The following is an 18,155-nucleotide window of genomic DNA, read 5'->3' as shown; positions in this document are numbered from 1 at the left end:
ACATTAAAATTATCAAAAGTGATAGTAAAGGCTTGTCAAGTTTTCCACTAAAATATTAAGCAGCATAACGGTTTATAACACTGATAATAAGAAATAATTTTAGCAGCAAATCTGTATATTAGAATGATATACTGTGATATATATATATATATATATATATATATATATATATAAATTATTCAGCTTAGCCATCACAGCAATTAAATTATATATATAAATATATATATATATATATAAACTACGTAAAACAGGTATTTTACATTGTAATATCATTTCACAATATTGCTGTTTTACTGTATTTTTTAATCAAACAAATGCAGCATTGAAGTTTTTAGAAAACTTACCAACCACAAGCTTTTGAATGGTAGCGTGCATGTAATGTCTTTGGCAAATATTTGTTTTTAAATTGTCTTTTATTGTGTTGTTGTTTTTTTTGTAAAAAAATGTTTTGTTTCTACTGTATATATATATATATATATATATATATATATCACATGCAAGCCTATATTATCGGCATCATGCAGAGTTCACAGACTAATATGATATAAAATAAATGCACATAATAAAACACTTTAAAAAATAAACGTTCACTTCACTTTGTCTTCATATTGAGGGTGAACATCTGACACATCTGAAGAAACATTGTCCTTTTTTTCCCGCACTTTATTACTTTAAAAAACAGGATACGTATGAAATCATAAATATAAAAATCAAACAAATCAACAAAAACTTAGTTCAGTGTTACAAACAACTTTACTGCAGGTAAGAGCTATAGCTAATATCACACCAGAGGAGTAAACTGATGTATTGCCCATCCATAACTGTGTCCGATAACAGAATTGGTCTATTCCCCGTGTGACACGTGTGAACAGAAGCACAGTTTCCCAAAATGAAGAGAAATACACTCACAATCTCATCTCGAAAAAAAAATCAAATAAGAACAGTGGCTTGTCGCATAATAAAGCTATTGTTCTATCAGTGTTAAGTCACATGTATTCTAATGCCAAACAGTTCACGTTCCTACAAAAATGGCTCATTGTTTTAAAGAGTTAGAAAAGTCCCAGGTCAGGAGCATGCAGGTCGTGTGTGTGTGTGTGTGTGTGTGTGTGTATACAGTGGTTATGGGTCTACTAGCTTGCCTCTAAGCACAGCTCATCTGTTTCGTTCTAATACACACTGACAGGACGAGAGAAGTCACGGCTGATACTGAGATGCTTTCAGTGATTTAGAGAAAGAAGAAAAAGGCTGTGATCAAAAAACGAAAGCCAACCGGTTTTCCACCAGGTAGCAGAAGAGAGAGTTTGTGCACTTCTTACATTTCCCTTTGTGCACATTTGGCAATATAAAGTGGAGTTGTGAGCCAAAGCCGATGTCTGAGGCCAAAAAGATCCTGTTCCAGTGAATATGACACAGGAGTCCGTATAAAAAAAAAAAAAACCTTCTCAAGCAGTAAATGCTCATTGTAAGTTCAGTTTTCCAGTCCAAATCCTTAGGTTGAAACCCGCCGAGTCCAAAGAACTGATCTTAGTTCAGCATCAAAAGATGCATCTCACAAAAGCTTTTTTTTTTTTTTTTTTTTTGCATAAACAAAACATTTTTAGATTTCTTTTTGCATTGTTGACATTATTGTAAAAAAAAAAAATCATAATTGCACAATCATAACTGCATTGTAGTGTGATGTGATGTGTGTGTGTGTGTGTGTGTGTGTGTATGTGTTTTAAATTGTATTTGTATGCCGTTAAATTACATTACATACATTTTGTTCAATTAAACAAAAGATAATTTTTAATAATTATATAGTATTAGGCAAAACATTTGTATAAAATAATTACAGTAGTGATAATTAAGCACATTTCCCTTCAGATTTTCCTGAAAATAATGTCACAATGACAAATAACCTTAATGGGTCTCATTTTCTTTATGCAAAACATTTTTTTCCTTTTGATTTTGGGGTGACGTTTTTGTGAGATTCACCCTAAAAGACAAGTTCCACCATTCATCTTGAAAACACAACCTACTTCATCAAGTTCATGTTACCTGATAATACTGTGGGTTGCGGAACCAGAAACTGCAATGTCAAACATTTAAAAGACAATTTTGTTGACAGAGAAGATTTTCTTTAAACATTTATGAAACATCTCTATATTGAATGCGCTATATAAGACGATTTTAACTATAAATGTTTTACAGCTATAATTAATTCATCTCTGTGTTTAATGTATGCCATCTTAGTGCAATATTTAACATGCTTTCAGCATAAGTTTTGTGTGGCAAATGTTAAATCTCTTAAGATTTTTTCTTCTTAATTCATGCTCATAATAACATAACTCTGGTACACTGTGTTCATTTCTGAACCCTTCCCCAAAAAATCTCATTTTAAGATAATTGACAACATTTCCCTCCAATGCAAGACAAAAAAACATGGAATAAAAATGATAAAGAACAACAATTCCTCAGTCAATATTTATCAATATGTAACATGACATTCAAAACATCCATACAAAAACTGCACACATCGATTTAGCTAAATCGGACATTTGTTAGAAAACTAAAAACCAATAGACTGCAGAATCCTCTGCGCGTAAATTAATTATAAATATTCTCCTCAGCCAGACTGAACACACTCTGACAGATGATGGGTTAGTTAAATTACTGTGAATGGTTAGATCTGTTTAAGGCTTATGAGCTGTTTGTTCTGCACTCAACTAGTCTGTGTAATCCAGCAGGGGGCGACATTCACTCGATTGGTTAAGGCAAAATACAAGTTTCATGTGACTCTTCTCTTCCACTGCAATAGCAGAAAAAAAAAAAACTGTTTCCTTTCAAGATACTTTGCATGAGTAGGAAGACTTAAGTTTGATGCGGATATTAAAGTCGGTGCCCCAAGGCATCTTGCTAGATAAAGACCAAACTCTCCATTGGTTGCAAAGAATCAAAGCGAAAGAGAACAAATATTGTGCTGTAAAGACAACTATGTAAAAGTTAACATTAGTTCATTTCTCCCAAAAATGGAAATGCAACATTTTGTTTGGATGATGAATTGCACCCAAGGAGAGCTCGGTGCTTTATGCCGTGGATCAACATCAGGGATGCTCATGCACTTAATTTCTGTTGAGTGAGGCGAAGTTCTGTTACTTTAACAACCAAAGACAATGTCCAAGCCACGTCGCAGCACCAGAATTGCCCCGCTGCTGATTTATGAACAAGACTAGTCTTGTGTTTCTGAAGTATGAACTGTTTTGTATTATTTCTGAAGATAAGGTAGACATCAAAGATTTGGAATTATTACAATTTTACATTTATGGAAAGAATCTCTTATTCTCACCAAGGCTGCATATATCTGATTAAAATACATTAAACAGTAATACTGTAAAATATTTATATAGTTTTAATATATTTTAAAATGTAATTTATTCCTGTAATGCACAGCTGAATTCTCAGCCTCATTACTCCAGTCTTCAGTGTCACAAGATCCTTTAGAAATCATTCTCATTATTATTAAAGTTGAATATGGTTTTTTGCTTCATATTTTTGTGGAACCATGATAAACTACTATACAAAACGTCTGAATTAGATTTTTTTTGTTGTTGTTATCAATGGTAAAGTTGTGCTGCTTAATTTCATTGTGGAAACCATGATTACATTTGACCAAGTTTCTTTATTGATGAATAGAAAGTTCAAAAGAACAGCATTTTTATTGATCAAATAAATGCAGCCTTGCTGAGCAAAAACATAAAAAAAAAAAAAAAATCATAACCATTTATATTTTCTTGTGATGTAACTGAACTGTTATTGTTTGTTTTATTTATTATTATTTTTTATTTTTTTTGCTGTAATTTCACTTCAGTTACAGCAACTGTGGATTGTAGTCAGAAACCATTAATGTCTTCCTCCCAGTTTAAGGTAACCAGACCCAGTTTCTATCAGCACTAACAGTCACTTTTTCAGTTGACTTTTACAGTTTTATCGCAACTCAAAAACAAACTAAAATTACCACCATTGGAGGGAAACCAACCAACCTCACACAAATAAAATACAAGGACAAGACCCTCATTTTCAGGCATGGTAACGTTATTTTAGTAAAATAACACAACCGAGCATTTTGTTTTTTCTTTTTTGAAAATTAAGAAATAAAAAGCGTAGATGCTTCATTATTTGAATTAAATGAAACAAAAAGAACAAGTGCTGCACTGGAGTATGTGGGTTTCTCATAAACGCAAAGAAAACCAATTAAAAAAGGTTTGTTATGAAAAATTGACATAATAAAAACAGTGATTCTAAACATTATTAATACTGTGTTTCACTAGATGGCAACTGGGTTTTTTTAGTCTTATAAAAAGGACATCACTACGAAAAATGCATCAGGCTTTTTAAAATATGCAGCGCTCCAATATAAAGTGCTTCATTACATTGTTATTTCATTGTTTTACAGTTTCTTATTAAAATATTGTATTCCCTGGAGTGAAACCATAGTAAACATGTTACACATTGGTAAAAATAAACATTTTGGAATGTCTCTAAAAAGTCCCATGGGCTGATTTTGGTCAAGCAGAGCTTGTCCCGGGACCCTACAGGAAAGAAACATGTTATTAGTCTTATTTACTCCTAAACAAACCAACAACCAATCAACTCATCTGGATCTGGAGGAGTTAGTCCACTTCAATCAATTTCAAGCAGCAGAATGCAAAAAATTGGTTAATTATTTTTTTTAATTGCATCAGAAAAAGCAGGTGTGTGAAGCATGCATATGGAGCATACGGCTGTTATGATGGATGTTAAAGGCTGTCTTGAAACCAGATTCTCAGCCCTAAAACACATCAACACTATTCATAGTAACTGAATTTCAGGAACATGGGAAGTATATGGGCAGTTGACAAATGTATTGTGCACTTTTAAAAACGATCATGAATTTCTAAAGCAACTGCATGTAGTTTTGTGTATTTTTGCGACTTCTGAGTCCCCTACAGCTGAGTGGAATTACAGTCGTATTTACAGTGGATAACTGAACATGTCCATTTGTTGTTGACATAAAAAAAATCCACACTTTCTGCTGAATTTCGTTTCCTGCTTACCAAACATACATACTCCCATAGCAGACACATGGAATGTTTTTGCTCATCAAATGAAAGTGGAGCCTAGTTTGTGCAAAAAAAGTATTCATGTAGCTTCATAACATTACGGTTGAACCACTGATGTCACATGGACATTTTTAACAATGCCCTTACTACTTTCAGGGCCTTGAATGCATCTATTGGATTGCTGTCTCTACACAGGGTAAGAAAGCTCTCGGATTTCATCAAAAATATCTTAATTTGTGTTCCGAAGATGAATGAAGGTCTTATGGGTTTGGAATGACATGAGTGTGAGTGTTTTTTGGGTGAACTATCCTTTTAAATAAAGCATGAATTGTCAATTACTGAGTGATCAGCGTCAGATGGTTTTCTTTAAAACTAACTAGACATCCTACAATACACTGACTATTCAATTTGAGGAACATCATACAGAAATGATTAACATTTCATGTTAACAACCCATATACAGTCAGTCCTAATCTCATGCTAGCAAACAAACTGTCTCCCTCCTGACCCACTTATAATTCTAATAGTGAAACTGCATAATTTTCCATTGTTTATCAAGAAAGCAAGGAGTCTTGTGGTTATCAGCTAATTTGCTAATTGAGAGTCGTGGAAATATGAAGATGAATATCAGCGTGAGAGATAATGTCTTTATTTTTCTCTACTCTTCTTGTTTTTCCAGCTTGGTAGTTTCAATTATCTTCCCTCCAAATAGCAACATGGTGATTTTAAGGCAATGGATATACAGTACAATACAGTTTATAGCTGCCATATGAGTTCAAGACAGTCAATAAAAAAAAAGAAGAGGCAAGAATGGAATGAAAAAAAAAGATGAAAAAATAATAATAATCCACAGATAGAAAAATAGAAGTTCATGCTCTGTTAGTGCGATGCATAGAAAGTATAGATGGAGTGATAGATGGATGGAAGGAGGTGAGGAAGCGTTAGTCAGCATGCAGCAGCAGCCACCGGCGTGTTCTGGAGCAATGTGACCAGGAAGAAGAGGGTGGAGGTGGGCAGGCAGACAGACAGGAAGATGATCATGTCTTGTGTGAGGCAGAGCACCAGTGTGTGCTCCGACAGGACCCAGTCCATCAGCACACACAGCAGCAGGTAGTACAGGTGGAACTCCTGCAAGGCCTGCCACTCCGCCCCTGCCCCACCCACGTCACCACTCACCATGGCCTTAACCTCCGTCAACTCTACCTCTTCCTTGGGACGGGCGCGCTTGCTGCGCCCCCGCTCCTCCATCACCATTGACCTCCTGCTGTTCTCCACAAACTCCTGCAGGAGAGGAAAGTAATAAATCAAACTATAGTCCAGTACAACTGCTTCCTAGAGGCTGTTGTCACACTAGGTTTGATATCTTCGTCTGAAACCCACTATCTCTGCAACCGTTCGCTTGGGTGAACATGCAAATCATATCTCAACCCCCAAATAATACAAGTAATAAAAGATTATTAGCTTATGTAAGAAGCATTAAGACCTTTCAATGATAATTAAGCAAAGAAAATTCCCAGATATTCACTACTGTAACGTGAAAGAAAATCTAATACCGGCAGAACAAATACTGTAGATTATATATAATGTTTTTTAATCACTATAAATTAAAGACAGAACATACTATCAACTTGTATAAATGCACATATAGGTGCGTGTAAATTAAATACATAAATATAAATTGAAAATAACTAGAATTATTTTATTAAAAACATCCAACATGTAAAACATCTGGATTTATTATCTGATGACAATTTGGGGGGAATATAAAAAATATTCAAATATTATTCAAATGCAATAGTTTTAAAACGTGTCTAAATATATGTATAGAAAAAATGGGGTTAAATGTCTGTTTGATGCAAGATGCCTTGCAAGAAATGCTTACAGTAAGATATATTATTTGGAATGTTGAAAAAGCTTTAAAAGCATTTACACTGGAAACAAAATATTGGTGTAGAAGAAAAATTATTCACTCAAAAATTGATAAAAGAAATTGTGCGAATGAATTACATAAAAATTAATGTCATCAATAGCAGATCCCTTCCGCAACTTTCATAACAACAGCAAATTCTATTCCACACTCCTTACACCAGAAGACCATTTTCAAGCAGACTAGGCTACTGTTCCTCAGCTTTCCCACCGAAAACATGCTGAAATGGAGCCAGTAAGTGCAGACTGAACAGATATTTTCACCCAAAGCAGAAAGAAAACAGCTGACGTTCCAAAGCTAGTTTTTTTTGCTACAACCTTTACTGTTAGCGAGTTCGCATTTCTGAGGTTTCTGTGCAGCACCTCAAGGCTCAAGCCTTCTCCTTTGATATCTCAAAGCTGTTGGCTACACCATTTGGCTGACGATGTAAAAAAGTAGAAAGCAGCTTTAAAGGAGAGAACAAGAAACCCCCCTTGTGAGTTTTTCCCCTTGAAAAATCAACGAGCTTTTCAAAACAAAAGTTGAAAGTTGTCCAAAGAGAATATCTGGGACACCATCTGAATCTTAAAATATTAACGTATCCAGGCCAGCAGAGAGCCTGCATTCAAAAGACGAACGAAGCTACAACACAAAACAGAAACGTGACTCAGATGGCAAGTGCGCTCTCAACACTGAGACTATTTATGGCGTTCTGATCCAACAGCAGACATGAGAGAATTGCACAGATTCTCTTCAGCGGTGACTCACCATCAGGGCCTTGTCCATGTAGAACTCCCTCCCGTGTGTGCCGTTGTTGTATTTGGTGTCGATGGCAAAGCAGAGGAAGAGCACGTCCACCACGATCTCGAAAATGGACAGGAAGCAGTGTGCCACCAGGAACGCGAACAGACACACGATGATGAGCGGCAGGACCCACTCGGTGTAATCTCTCTGATAGTTCAGAGCTAACACCCCAGAGAACGCCGTGCACGCCACAATCAGGATCTGCACGGGGAGAAATATGCAAATGATGATGTGTCTTTTAGGCTTCTTAACTAGTTCATCCATCAAGACTTGCTTTGAAATCTAGCTTCATAAATAAGATGGCTGAAGTGACTTAACCTAAAACACGGTGTGTTAACATGAAACTTACTGTCTGAACTTATTGCTTATTCTTGAGGCTTTTAGTGCATGTCTGTTAAACTTTTGGACTTCATATTCATCAATCAAAAAGCTTGAAAAATTGTAGCATGGTTTCCACAACAAAATTACCGTATTTTTCGGACTATAAGTCGCACCTGAGTATAAGTCGCATCAGTCCAAAAATACGTCATGACGAGGAAAAAAACATATATAAGTCGCACTGGACTATAAGTCGCATTTATTTACAACCAAGAACAAAGAGAAAACATTGTGGTCTACCCCTAATAAACATAGAGCGCCCTCTCGCGGCTGTAGACGGTAATGTTTTCTCTTGGTTAATTTCTCTCGGTTAATGTCAAATTAATTTTGATAAATAAGTTGCACCTGACTATAAGTCGCAGGACCAGCCAAACTATGAAAAAAAGTGACTTAAAGTCTGGAAAATACGATAGTGTTTCTAAGTTGATAATAATAAGAAATGTATCTTAAGCAGCAAATCCGCATAATAGAATGATTTCTGAAGGATCATGTGACACTGAAGACTGGAGCAATGATGCTGAAAAAGCAGCATTGCATTAAAGAAATAAATTAAATTTTTAAATATATTATAATAGAAAACTGTTATTTTAAATTGCAATAATATTTCACAGTATTGCTGTTTTTACAGTATTTTTTATTCAAAGAAATGCAGTCTAAACTGCACTATTCGAATAACAGTTTAGCTGGCTACCTTTATCTTTTTTTTAATACTTAACGACCACTATCAAAACTCATCTGTCTTTCACCTTGCCCAGGAAGAGAACACAATCTCCAATGGTGTTGATGGTTGCCACCCTAAGAGCGTTTTCCACCAGGATCATGAAGGCGTCGCGGGCCGAGGTGCAGAAACTGGTGCTGTTTATGGCCGTTGCCGCATATGCATTCTTGAAACAGATCGCAAAAATTAATACATCAAACAAAAAGAGCTACAATTTCGACTTCAATTTGTACTGTATAAGTTATCCATCGACTAACCTACCTGATTCAAATAATTGAGGCACTTCTCCAGACACCACAGACAGCAGATACAGGCCTTCAGCATGCAGCGTGCACAAGCATTTTCCTGAAACAGAATCAGAACGAGCACAAATATTTTCCACAGTGCATATCTGATGCACATTTGTCAGCCGCTTGCTTTATGCTCCAAATCTGCCTCTTTAAAGCTGGCACTGTTATCTATTAGAGTTCATTATATTCCCAAGATCCCCAGCCATATATCAAGTAAATGATACGTCACCTAAGTGGAACCCAAGAGGACAGTAATAAATTGCTTTCAGTACTATCTTCAAAAGATACCCACCCAACACACCAAGATAATACCAAAATAAGTATGTAGAAGAACATTTTCAGACAAGTTAAGTAATGATCACCTGACTGCTGATTCAAAAAGCAAAAGCCAATTCAATATATTTTTCCACTTAGCTTTTAGCCACTGCATTATTCTTAAAAATGGCAAGTCAAAATTGAGCCCATTTACTTTACTGATTTTATTGTGCATTATTTATTAGTAAACACCATTCTAAAGAAAAAAAAAACGAAATTGTTCACCCAGGATTACCATTAATAAAATTAAAACCATAAATATAAATTAAACATTAACTAAAATAGAAAAAGAAAATAGAAAAAAAACTATTTTCTTTTAACTTGAAGTATTAAAATAACTAAAACTAATAAATAAAAACTATATAGACATTCAAAAAACTGATAATAAAATACAAATAACACAATGAGATTAGTAACCATAAAAACATGAAAATAAAATCAATTCTCAACCATGAAAACATTTAAATACAAAACTCATATTTAGCATATAATATTATCATGATACTCCTAAGTCCCTTATGTTAGTTAATTGTGTATGAAATAGTCCCAAAAACTCTGATGAAAACTGTGTGCCATAAGCATAAATATGCATGACATCAGTTAAGATTCTTGCAACGAGAGATATTTGCAATTTAGATCCAACAACCCAAGGACACGTCAAGCGAACTGCCTCCCTACCTTTCCTTTGAGTTGGTTGTGGATGTACATGAGAATGAGGCGTGGGATCTTGACGAGGGTGATGATGAAGGAGCCCTTGGCCACAGTGCCCAGGTGATAACGCACCAGCCGCAGCACCGATGACAGGATGGGCGTCACCGGGAGTTTGGTTTTGTCCCTGCATTGATAAGAAAAATAAATTACTGCAAAAAACAAATGCAGTCTTCTTTCCAGGTGGCAACTGTGAGCTATTTCAAGAACAACTTCATGAATACAGGATAAGTTGAAGACAAGTACAATTATAGGCTTATAGTTCAGCCAAAAATAAAAATGTGCTAAAATCTAGTCACCCTGGCCTCAGGCAACAAATTTGCATAAATTTTGCATTACATGATTTGTTCACCAATGGATCCTCTGCAGTGAATGGGTGCCGTCAGAATGAGAGTCTAATCAGCTGATAAAAACATCACAATAATCCACTCTAGTCCATCAATTAACGTCTTGTGAAGCAAAAGGTCCAAAATCCATTAACACATATTTTAGCCTAAAGCAACGGTTTAAAGTTATACATGGAGATAAACTGGAGTTGTGTGGATTATTGGGATGTTTTTATCAGCTGTTTGGACTCTCATTCCGACGGCACCCATTCACTGCAGAGGATCCACTGATGAACAAGTGATGTAATGCTACATTTCTCCAAATCTGTTGAAATTAAGAAACAAACTTATCTACACATTTTCTTGTCAAAGGTGATGCTGTTAATATACAGCATCCCCTTTAACAAGAAAAGTGGTATTTGAGGGCATTTTTTACAAAATATACAGACCTTGTGAAATAGTAGGTTACCACCGCACCAGCTACGGTCATCTGCTGACAAGCCAGGATGAACTCACTGATCCAGATCAGTCCCACTGCGTGGTACCAGGTCATGTACTGCAGCACTCCTGTGAGCCTGAACTCAACCAGCCCAGTATCCTCGCTCTTCTCGGGGTTCCCTGTGAACACAAGTGTACAAGCTAATGCCTGAGATTACACATTTAAAATGAGAACGAGATGCCCATGCAAAGTCGGTTCATTTGTGCTGCAGTATGTAAATGTCCTACATTATCTGTACTAAATGACTTGAACAGAAGGCTTGCACACATTACATCTGAGAAAAAAAGCTAAGCAAAGCAATTCTTAAAATTGTTCATATTTCCTTTTGCACATCTTTACTTCAAATTATGCGTTTAAGTTATTTAAGGGACAACCAAATATAATTACATGATGAGTGATAACAGACTGCTTTTAAATAAAAATAACAAAACGAATACCTTGATTATGTTTCCCGAAGTGATATCAGACATCAAAACATTATGATGTACTGTATTAGGAAAGATAACTATTTAATACGTTTAAAACCTGGCAAAGAATGTACTGTGACAATAAAATAATAATGAATAAATAAATCAGTATAAAATAAAGATTACATTAAAAACTAATGAAATAAACTAAATAAAATAATAAAAAGAAAGAAAAAATTCTTCGAATTACCAAACTGCTCCATGCATCTGATTGCACTATTGTGTATATTTTGCACTTAAAATGCAGATCCATTATAGAATGTGCAATTCGATTTTAAGTTCATGGTTTAATGGATATTGAAACCAAAAATAATGAGAAGTCTGATATAATTTACCCATCAAGTCATGACTTTCTTTCTTCAGTAAAAACTAAATCAAGTTGTTAAACAAAATGAATGCTGTTTTTTCTCCATACATTGCAGCCTCCATACAGCCTAACTGATGAAAGAAGTTGATTTTTTAGTTTTATTTTTAAAACCCACAGGGATCTTCATCTCACCAGTGGTGCCGAGGAAGAGGAGGACCATGATCCAGTAGACCCAAAACAGAGAAAGAGCAAGGAACGTGCAGAAGGGCTGCAGTGCCAACAGCGGCAGGTGGATAAACACTTTTCCCGCCACGTGGAACAAGGCGATGGTCAGAGCAACCCTTTTTCTCATAAACAACATCAGAAGCAACAAAATTCCCTGCAGGAGCAGAAAGATGGAAATTGGCAGCATGACACAGCAAAAACACCAGCCTGGATCTCTTTCATATTTCACTTTCCATTTCTCTGAGGGCTTACAGTGAACACGGTCGCTGAAACAGCGTAGATGAGCAGTCCTTGAGCGTGGTTTTTGGTGGTCTTCATGCCACCGTTGGGTTTTTCTGTTTCTCTCAGATCTTTAGTCATGGTCTCATTCATTGTCATTCTATAGTCTATGTACAACCACCACAGAGCACTGGTACCTCCTGAGAAAAGCCAAGAACAGACGTCACATTCACATTCAACACTGCAAAAACAGGTGTAAGCCTAAAATAAAACCCACATTTTTAATTATGATTCAACTTTGTGTGGAACTGCATCCCTTTGGAACAGACACATAGCTCTGGCTGATAGTCAATATCAGTTTGTCTGTTTTTCAGGCAAAAATACTATTTACAACACAAGAATCTCTTTCCTGAAGTAGAATAAGACATCAAATCATTATAACATTTGATATTAAGATAGATAACTGTTAAGTACTTTTGAAACCTGGAAAAAAATATATATTTTGAGAAAAATGAAATGAAATAAAATTCATAATATATATATATATATATATATATATATATATATATATATATATATATATATATATATATATATATATATATATATATATATATATATAATATAACAATAAAATAAAACAACATTATTAAATATTAATAAAATAAAAATAAATAATAAAACTATTAAATCGATCGAAATAGACCAAAGTAAAATAGAAAAATAATATGTATATGAAATAAAAAAAATAGCAAAATAAATGTTTAAAATATTATTTAAATATTATTTAAAAATATATTAAAAAAAATATACAATTTTGTGCAAAAATCTTAGGCCACTAGCATTTTCACCAACAAAAATGGTTTTAAGTCAGTTATTTCTATATTTTGCTGTAATGTGTCAGTATTAAATATCACTTTACATTTCCAAAAAATATTTTTGCCATTAATTGTAATAATCCAGAGAGATTTGAGTCTGACAGCAGCCAGTGTTCCACACAGAGATCTGACCTCACCATCATCAGTCTGTCTGGAATAACATGAAGAAACAGTTGTCATTCAACTTTGCTTTGTCATTCTTCCACATACACAGTATACAGAAGAACGTAATGTTGTTTCTAATTGACCAAGGTGCAAAGACACTGACCCTTGTTGTCATGAACACGTGTGTATACTTGGTTTGTCAGACATAAGAGTACATTAAATCCAGACGGACTGGATGATGGTGAGATCAGATCCAGTGTGGAGCAATGGCTGCTGTCTCAAAAATCTCACTGGATTATTACATTTAATGGCAAAACATAATGTTTGGAAATGTAAACTGATATTTCATACTGACACACTACAACAAAACATAGAATTAACTGACTTAAAACCATTTTTTGTTGGTAAAAATACTAGTGGCCTAAGACTTTTGCACAGTATATATAAAAATAAAATAAAATAAAATGTTGACAAGTGTCCAAACTGTTCTAATTAGAATGAGCTATTCTGCACTCAAGATTAGGATGTGCAAATAGAAAAGGAAAAAATTCTGAGCTTGGGAAAAGAGCAGAGAAAGCAGACTTGCCCAGGGAACCCAGAATCACCAGTCCAGTGAGGATCCAAACCAGGACAGCAGAGATGTAACGAATGATCACCATGAGGATCATAGACAAAACTGCAGCATGCACAGAACAGGATCAGCATATAGAGGAAAACTCCAGACTAAACTACAATTAGTAGTTCAGCGTTATCTAAATGCATTGGAATATGAAACTTAAAAGTGTTGCAAATGCTGTTTCATGTCATCTTAAAGAAAGGACAAAATACTTCAGCTTTCATTTGATAGTGGCTCAAAATACTATAAAAATTACAATGGTGCATCGATTTAGATTTTAATTCTTTAATAGTGTAGAACTTAATTAACCTTGATTTGATATGGGTAAACTGTAATTATCCATTTCAACTCATTTTACAGATAAACACACAATCAGAAAATTGAATCAAATGAGCCTCAGCAGCAGCAGCAGTCAGAGAAAGTAAAGGGTTACCTAACGCCAGCAGACACAGCCCAACAATGATCTCTTTGCTGGCTGCCACCCCAGCAATCAGCCTGTTTAACATGCTGTTATCACTGACAAACGTGACCACCGCTTCAGCAAACTTAGCATAGCAGGAAATATCCACCGGCGTGCAGCGGTTAAACACTGGAAGAGCTTTGCTGCAGAGATCGAAAAGGCCAGAGGATAGAGGACAGATCAAGAGAGAAAAGAGCTGTGCTTTACAGGGAGAGTTTGTTTGTCAAGAGTTTGTTTCATACCTCTCTGGGACTGGAAGTTTGGGACATTTTTCGAAGCGCTCTGAAAGGCTTGGGTACTTATGACCAGGTAACTCGTATGAACAAAGCTCAGACCCTAAAAGAGAAGAAAAATAGGCAATATTATCAACATCACCCCTATAATGCTAGGTCATGCTAAGACAGTCTGTAAGTTTGATATTAAACAAGCTCTGGCTAAGAATAGCTTAAATCTAATTTTAATAAAACATTTTAGTTAACAATAATAACACTGATTCAATGGATAATTCACCAAAAATATATGACAACAGAAATATTTTCATTATATTGACAATGTTTTCAACAGAATTTAGGGAAAAAGTGGGACTTTTATTCATGTGGTCCTAATCTTCTTTACATGGGCAAACATCACCCTGTCATTAAATGGCCAGGCCAATATATCTGTATATATCGGTTTGAGCAGGGATGTGAAATGAGACAAATTAAATCACTGTCAACTCACTAAGCATTTAATATGAATCTAAACTCCATTATGAACTTTCCTTATGTACAGAAAATACAGTGAAACTCCAGCCAAACAATGATGACATTCATACTCTCCCTTAGTGTTTGATGGGACGTGTCAAACCGTATAGATGGCAAGACTGGACTGCAAACAATCTTTGTTTGAATCTATATTTAGTTAGTTCAACCCTGACCGGGTCTTACCAGCTGTGCCTGACAGAAACATATGTGTGTATTTATGTGTGTGTGCTGCTCTTGTTGGAGCCCCTGAGTAAAGAAATATTGAAAAGACACACACTCAGGGTCACAACCATATATATGATGGACACTTTTGTCTCTTCCATGGGTAGATGTCAAGGTCCTGCCATTATATCTGTGATGATGACATCATGTTACATGCCCTCAACAGCTAGTTGGTTGATCAACTCACCATTCATCATGGCAAACTTCTTGAGGTCGTAGTAAGTTGCCAGTTCCTCAGAGGGACATTGTGACACGCACAGCGCCATGGACTTTATTTTTCTCTGAATGATGTCTATGTTGCACGGATCCAGGAAAAATACGAATCTGTAAATAAAACAATAAAATTAAATTTTTCAAAACACTAAGAGTATCCAACTTAAATCTGATGACAAATGAAATACCAAAGCATGTTGTTTATTTCGTGGAGTTTGATCGGATACTATCCTGACTACGTCAGACTTCCTACTTCCGCTCAATTTCATTTCGCTTCTGTACTCAGTCTGATACAGCGTTTCTGTCCAAATTCAGGGTCTGCATCCTCCTTAGGATCCTTCCTACCTGGTTGAAGGAGGATGGGTCCTCCGACGACCGCAAAAACCGGAAGTCGGTGTTTGTGAATTTGGACAGCCTACCCTTCTTTCAGTTCCCTCCCTTACCCGTTGCTCATATCCTGTCGCCTAGCAACCGTGACAGCGCTAAGCAAGACGCGGGTGAAGAGCTCATCGTTCTCTCCCCGGAGCTTTATAAACACTTCTGTCTGCTCTTTCGTCCTTAGAAGCGTTAAAAACAGCTTCAATCACTAACAAATAAGCTGTGTGTAAGGGGATATTCACACAGGCAGTAAGGAAGAAGCTAGTTTACGAAAGTAAACTTTTTTTTTTTTTACATATACACGTACAAATGTAAAAAAAAATGCTTAAAGCTAAAACAAAATGCCTAACTAGAAAACCACTGAAAATATATATTTTTGAAAAGCCAGTTTTTAAAAAACATCGAAAATAATACTCCTCCCCCACTCCGCTACCGCTCGCTTCGTCCTGCCGAAAAGAATTATGGGATAGGTAGGACGCGAAAGGATCCACCACACCCATCCTTCCAATTCGGGGAAAAGAAGGACGCATTTGTGGGCCGCATTTGAAGGATCCTACGAATTTGGACAGCCTTCGTCGCGGCGCTGTGACGTAACATCCTTCAAATGAGTCCTCCGAAGGATGTAGACCCTGAATTAGGACACAGCAAGTATCAGAGCTTTCTGTTTGCCACCGGTCTGGAAACAGCCGGGCCAATCAACGAACAGAGGGCGGGCTGAGAGCCGTGACATAGATGCTTAGCGTCGAGTTTTACATTGTAGGTTAGAGAAATCGAAAACCGAAACGACCGCGGAAATGGGAAACGAGACACGGGATGCAATTCGCTCTGTTATGTAGAACATTCAACTCTTTTTCAAACTGCAAAAGTCGTTTACAGCCATGTTCACTCCGGTATTTCGCTCACATCATCATGTGTTAACAACAGGTTTACATTTACATTTACATTTAATCATTTAGCAGACGCTTTTATCCAAAGCGACTTACAAATGAGAACAATAGAAGCAGTCAGGTCAACAAGAGAACAACAACAGAATACAAGTGCCATGACAAGTCTCGGTTTACAGTGGAAGTTCAATCATAGATTTGAGTTCGATGCATGATGTCTGTGCTTCGATGCGGCTGTACAGGCGCATAACATACGTCATAACTAAACGTATCTGATTGGCTACGGGTAACCAATGATTTTAAACTTCAGACAAGCGCCCCCTAGCGAGAGAGAAAACACTTCTCTATTATGCCATTCCACACTCTGTCTACGAAGCAAAGTGAAGTAGCAGAGTCTGGTATTACCAGGCTAATCGGATACCACTGTGGGATTTAAAACATGGCATTGTGTGTTAAAGATTTACTCTGGACAGCAGATATTTTTGTCACATGACTATCCAGCCCTGTTTTTTGGCAAAGGGGAACTGAGAGCTTGTTTATGAGGAAAGCCTCCTCTACGGCTTTACTTCAGCGTTTCATGCATTGTGAAGTGGGCACGGCACCCACATGGGGACGAGGGACCCATTGTTTTGTGTGTTCAGCACAGAAACAGACTGTCAGTAGAAAATGAAGATGCACACGCTTGAGGAAATAGCACTTCAGCATTAGTAAAGAGCTTGTCAAAACAGCCTGGCCTAAAAAAAGGTTTACTGTAAGAACGTAGCCCAGATCTGACCTGAAGCTAGTCTAATGTGGAAGCATTGGAAGAAATAGCATTTTTAAAAATCTCAAACTACAAATTCAGGCATCTAGAAAAGCTTAACGAGATGCTGTGTCAGAGAACGCTTTGGGAACGCCTCCAGCATGTCTGGCTCTGAATCACGTGTGTAATTAGTCCAATGGATGGGCAAGGCGTCAAAGGCGGGTGATGTCAGAGACCAAAAACTCAAAAGCATGTGTAACAAATCCAGCATTAGCCTCTAGGAAATCAAGTCAAGTCTGCATTATTATCAATTCTTCCACATGTACAGTACATACATACAGAGAATTGAAATTGCGTTACTCTCAGACAAAAGGTGCATACAGATAACATTAACAGTACAGCCTAAAAATCTAGATTAAATATAAAATACAACTATACAATAAAGGCGTGTAAAAAAAATAAAAAAAAAAATAAAAATAAAGTTAAATAAAGCAGTGCAAGACACATGGTAGATAGAGTGCATACCAGTGAAGTGAACAAACAGTGCAGATAAAAAGATTTTAGTGCAAAAAAAAAGCTTATTCAGTATGACTGAAGTGACAATGTATTTAAACTAACTGATGAGGTAGTAGAATACCAGTTCTATGCTGAATGAGGTATTGAGCAGACCAATG

At 36.1% G+C, this 18,155-nt stretch overlaps 1 protein-coding gene across 4 annotated transcripts in view; it reads right to left on the bottom strand.

Moving 5' to 3' along the window:
• Nucleotides 1-642: 642 nt before the first annotated feature.
• Nucleotides 643-18,155, bottom strand: part of LOC127971532 (choline transporter-like protein 1) — a 31,456-nt gene continuing 13,943 nt past the window's right edge. For 2 of the 4 annotated variants that reach the window (XM_052574602.1, XM_052574605.1), the window contains exons 4-16: nt 15,452-15,588; nt 14,542-14,635; nt 14,273-14,442; nt 13,810-13,899; nt 12,274-12,440; nt 11,989-12,175; nt 10,973-11,141; nt 10,168-10,324; nt 9,146-9,229; nt 8,913-9,050; nt 7,753-7,989; nt 6,255-6,359; nt 643-4,568 (exon numbers count right to left, since the gene is read on the bottom strand). In XM_052574602.1, the coding sequence (XP_052430562.1) occupies nt 4,545-4,568; nt 6,255-6,359; nt 7,753-7,989; nt 8,913-9,050; nt 9,146-9,229; nt 10,168-10,324; nt 10,973-11,141; nt 11,989-12,175; nt 12,274-12,440; nt 13,810-13,899; nt 14,273-14,442; nt 14,542-14,635; nt 15,452-15,588 (1,759 nt within the window). In that variant the 3' untranslated portion in view covers nt 643-4,544. Of the gene's footprint in view, nt 4,569-4,691; nt 6,360-7,752; nt 7,990-8,912; nt 9,051-9,145; nt 9,230-10,167; nt 10,325-10,972; nt 11,142-11,988; nt 12,176-12,273; nt 12,441-13,809; nt 13,900-14,272; nt 14,443-14,541; nt 14,636-15,451; nt 15,589-18,155 lie in introns of those variants that run through there. The other 2 variants (XM_052574603.1, XM_052574601.1) reach the window with 2 other exon arrangements.

The sequence above is a fragment of the Carassius gibelio genome, chromosome B14, assembly GCF_023724105.1.
Source record: "Carassius gibelio isolate Cgi1373 ecotype wild population from Czech Republic chromosome B14, carGib1.2-hapl.c, whole genome shotgun sequence".
In the NCBI taxonomy this organism is placed as follows: Eukaryota; Metazoa; Chordata; class Actinopteri; order Cypriniformes; family Cyprinidae; genus Carassius; species Carassius gibelio.
This window is presented reverse-complemented; position numbering and strand designations above follow the sequence as displayed.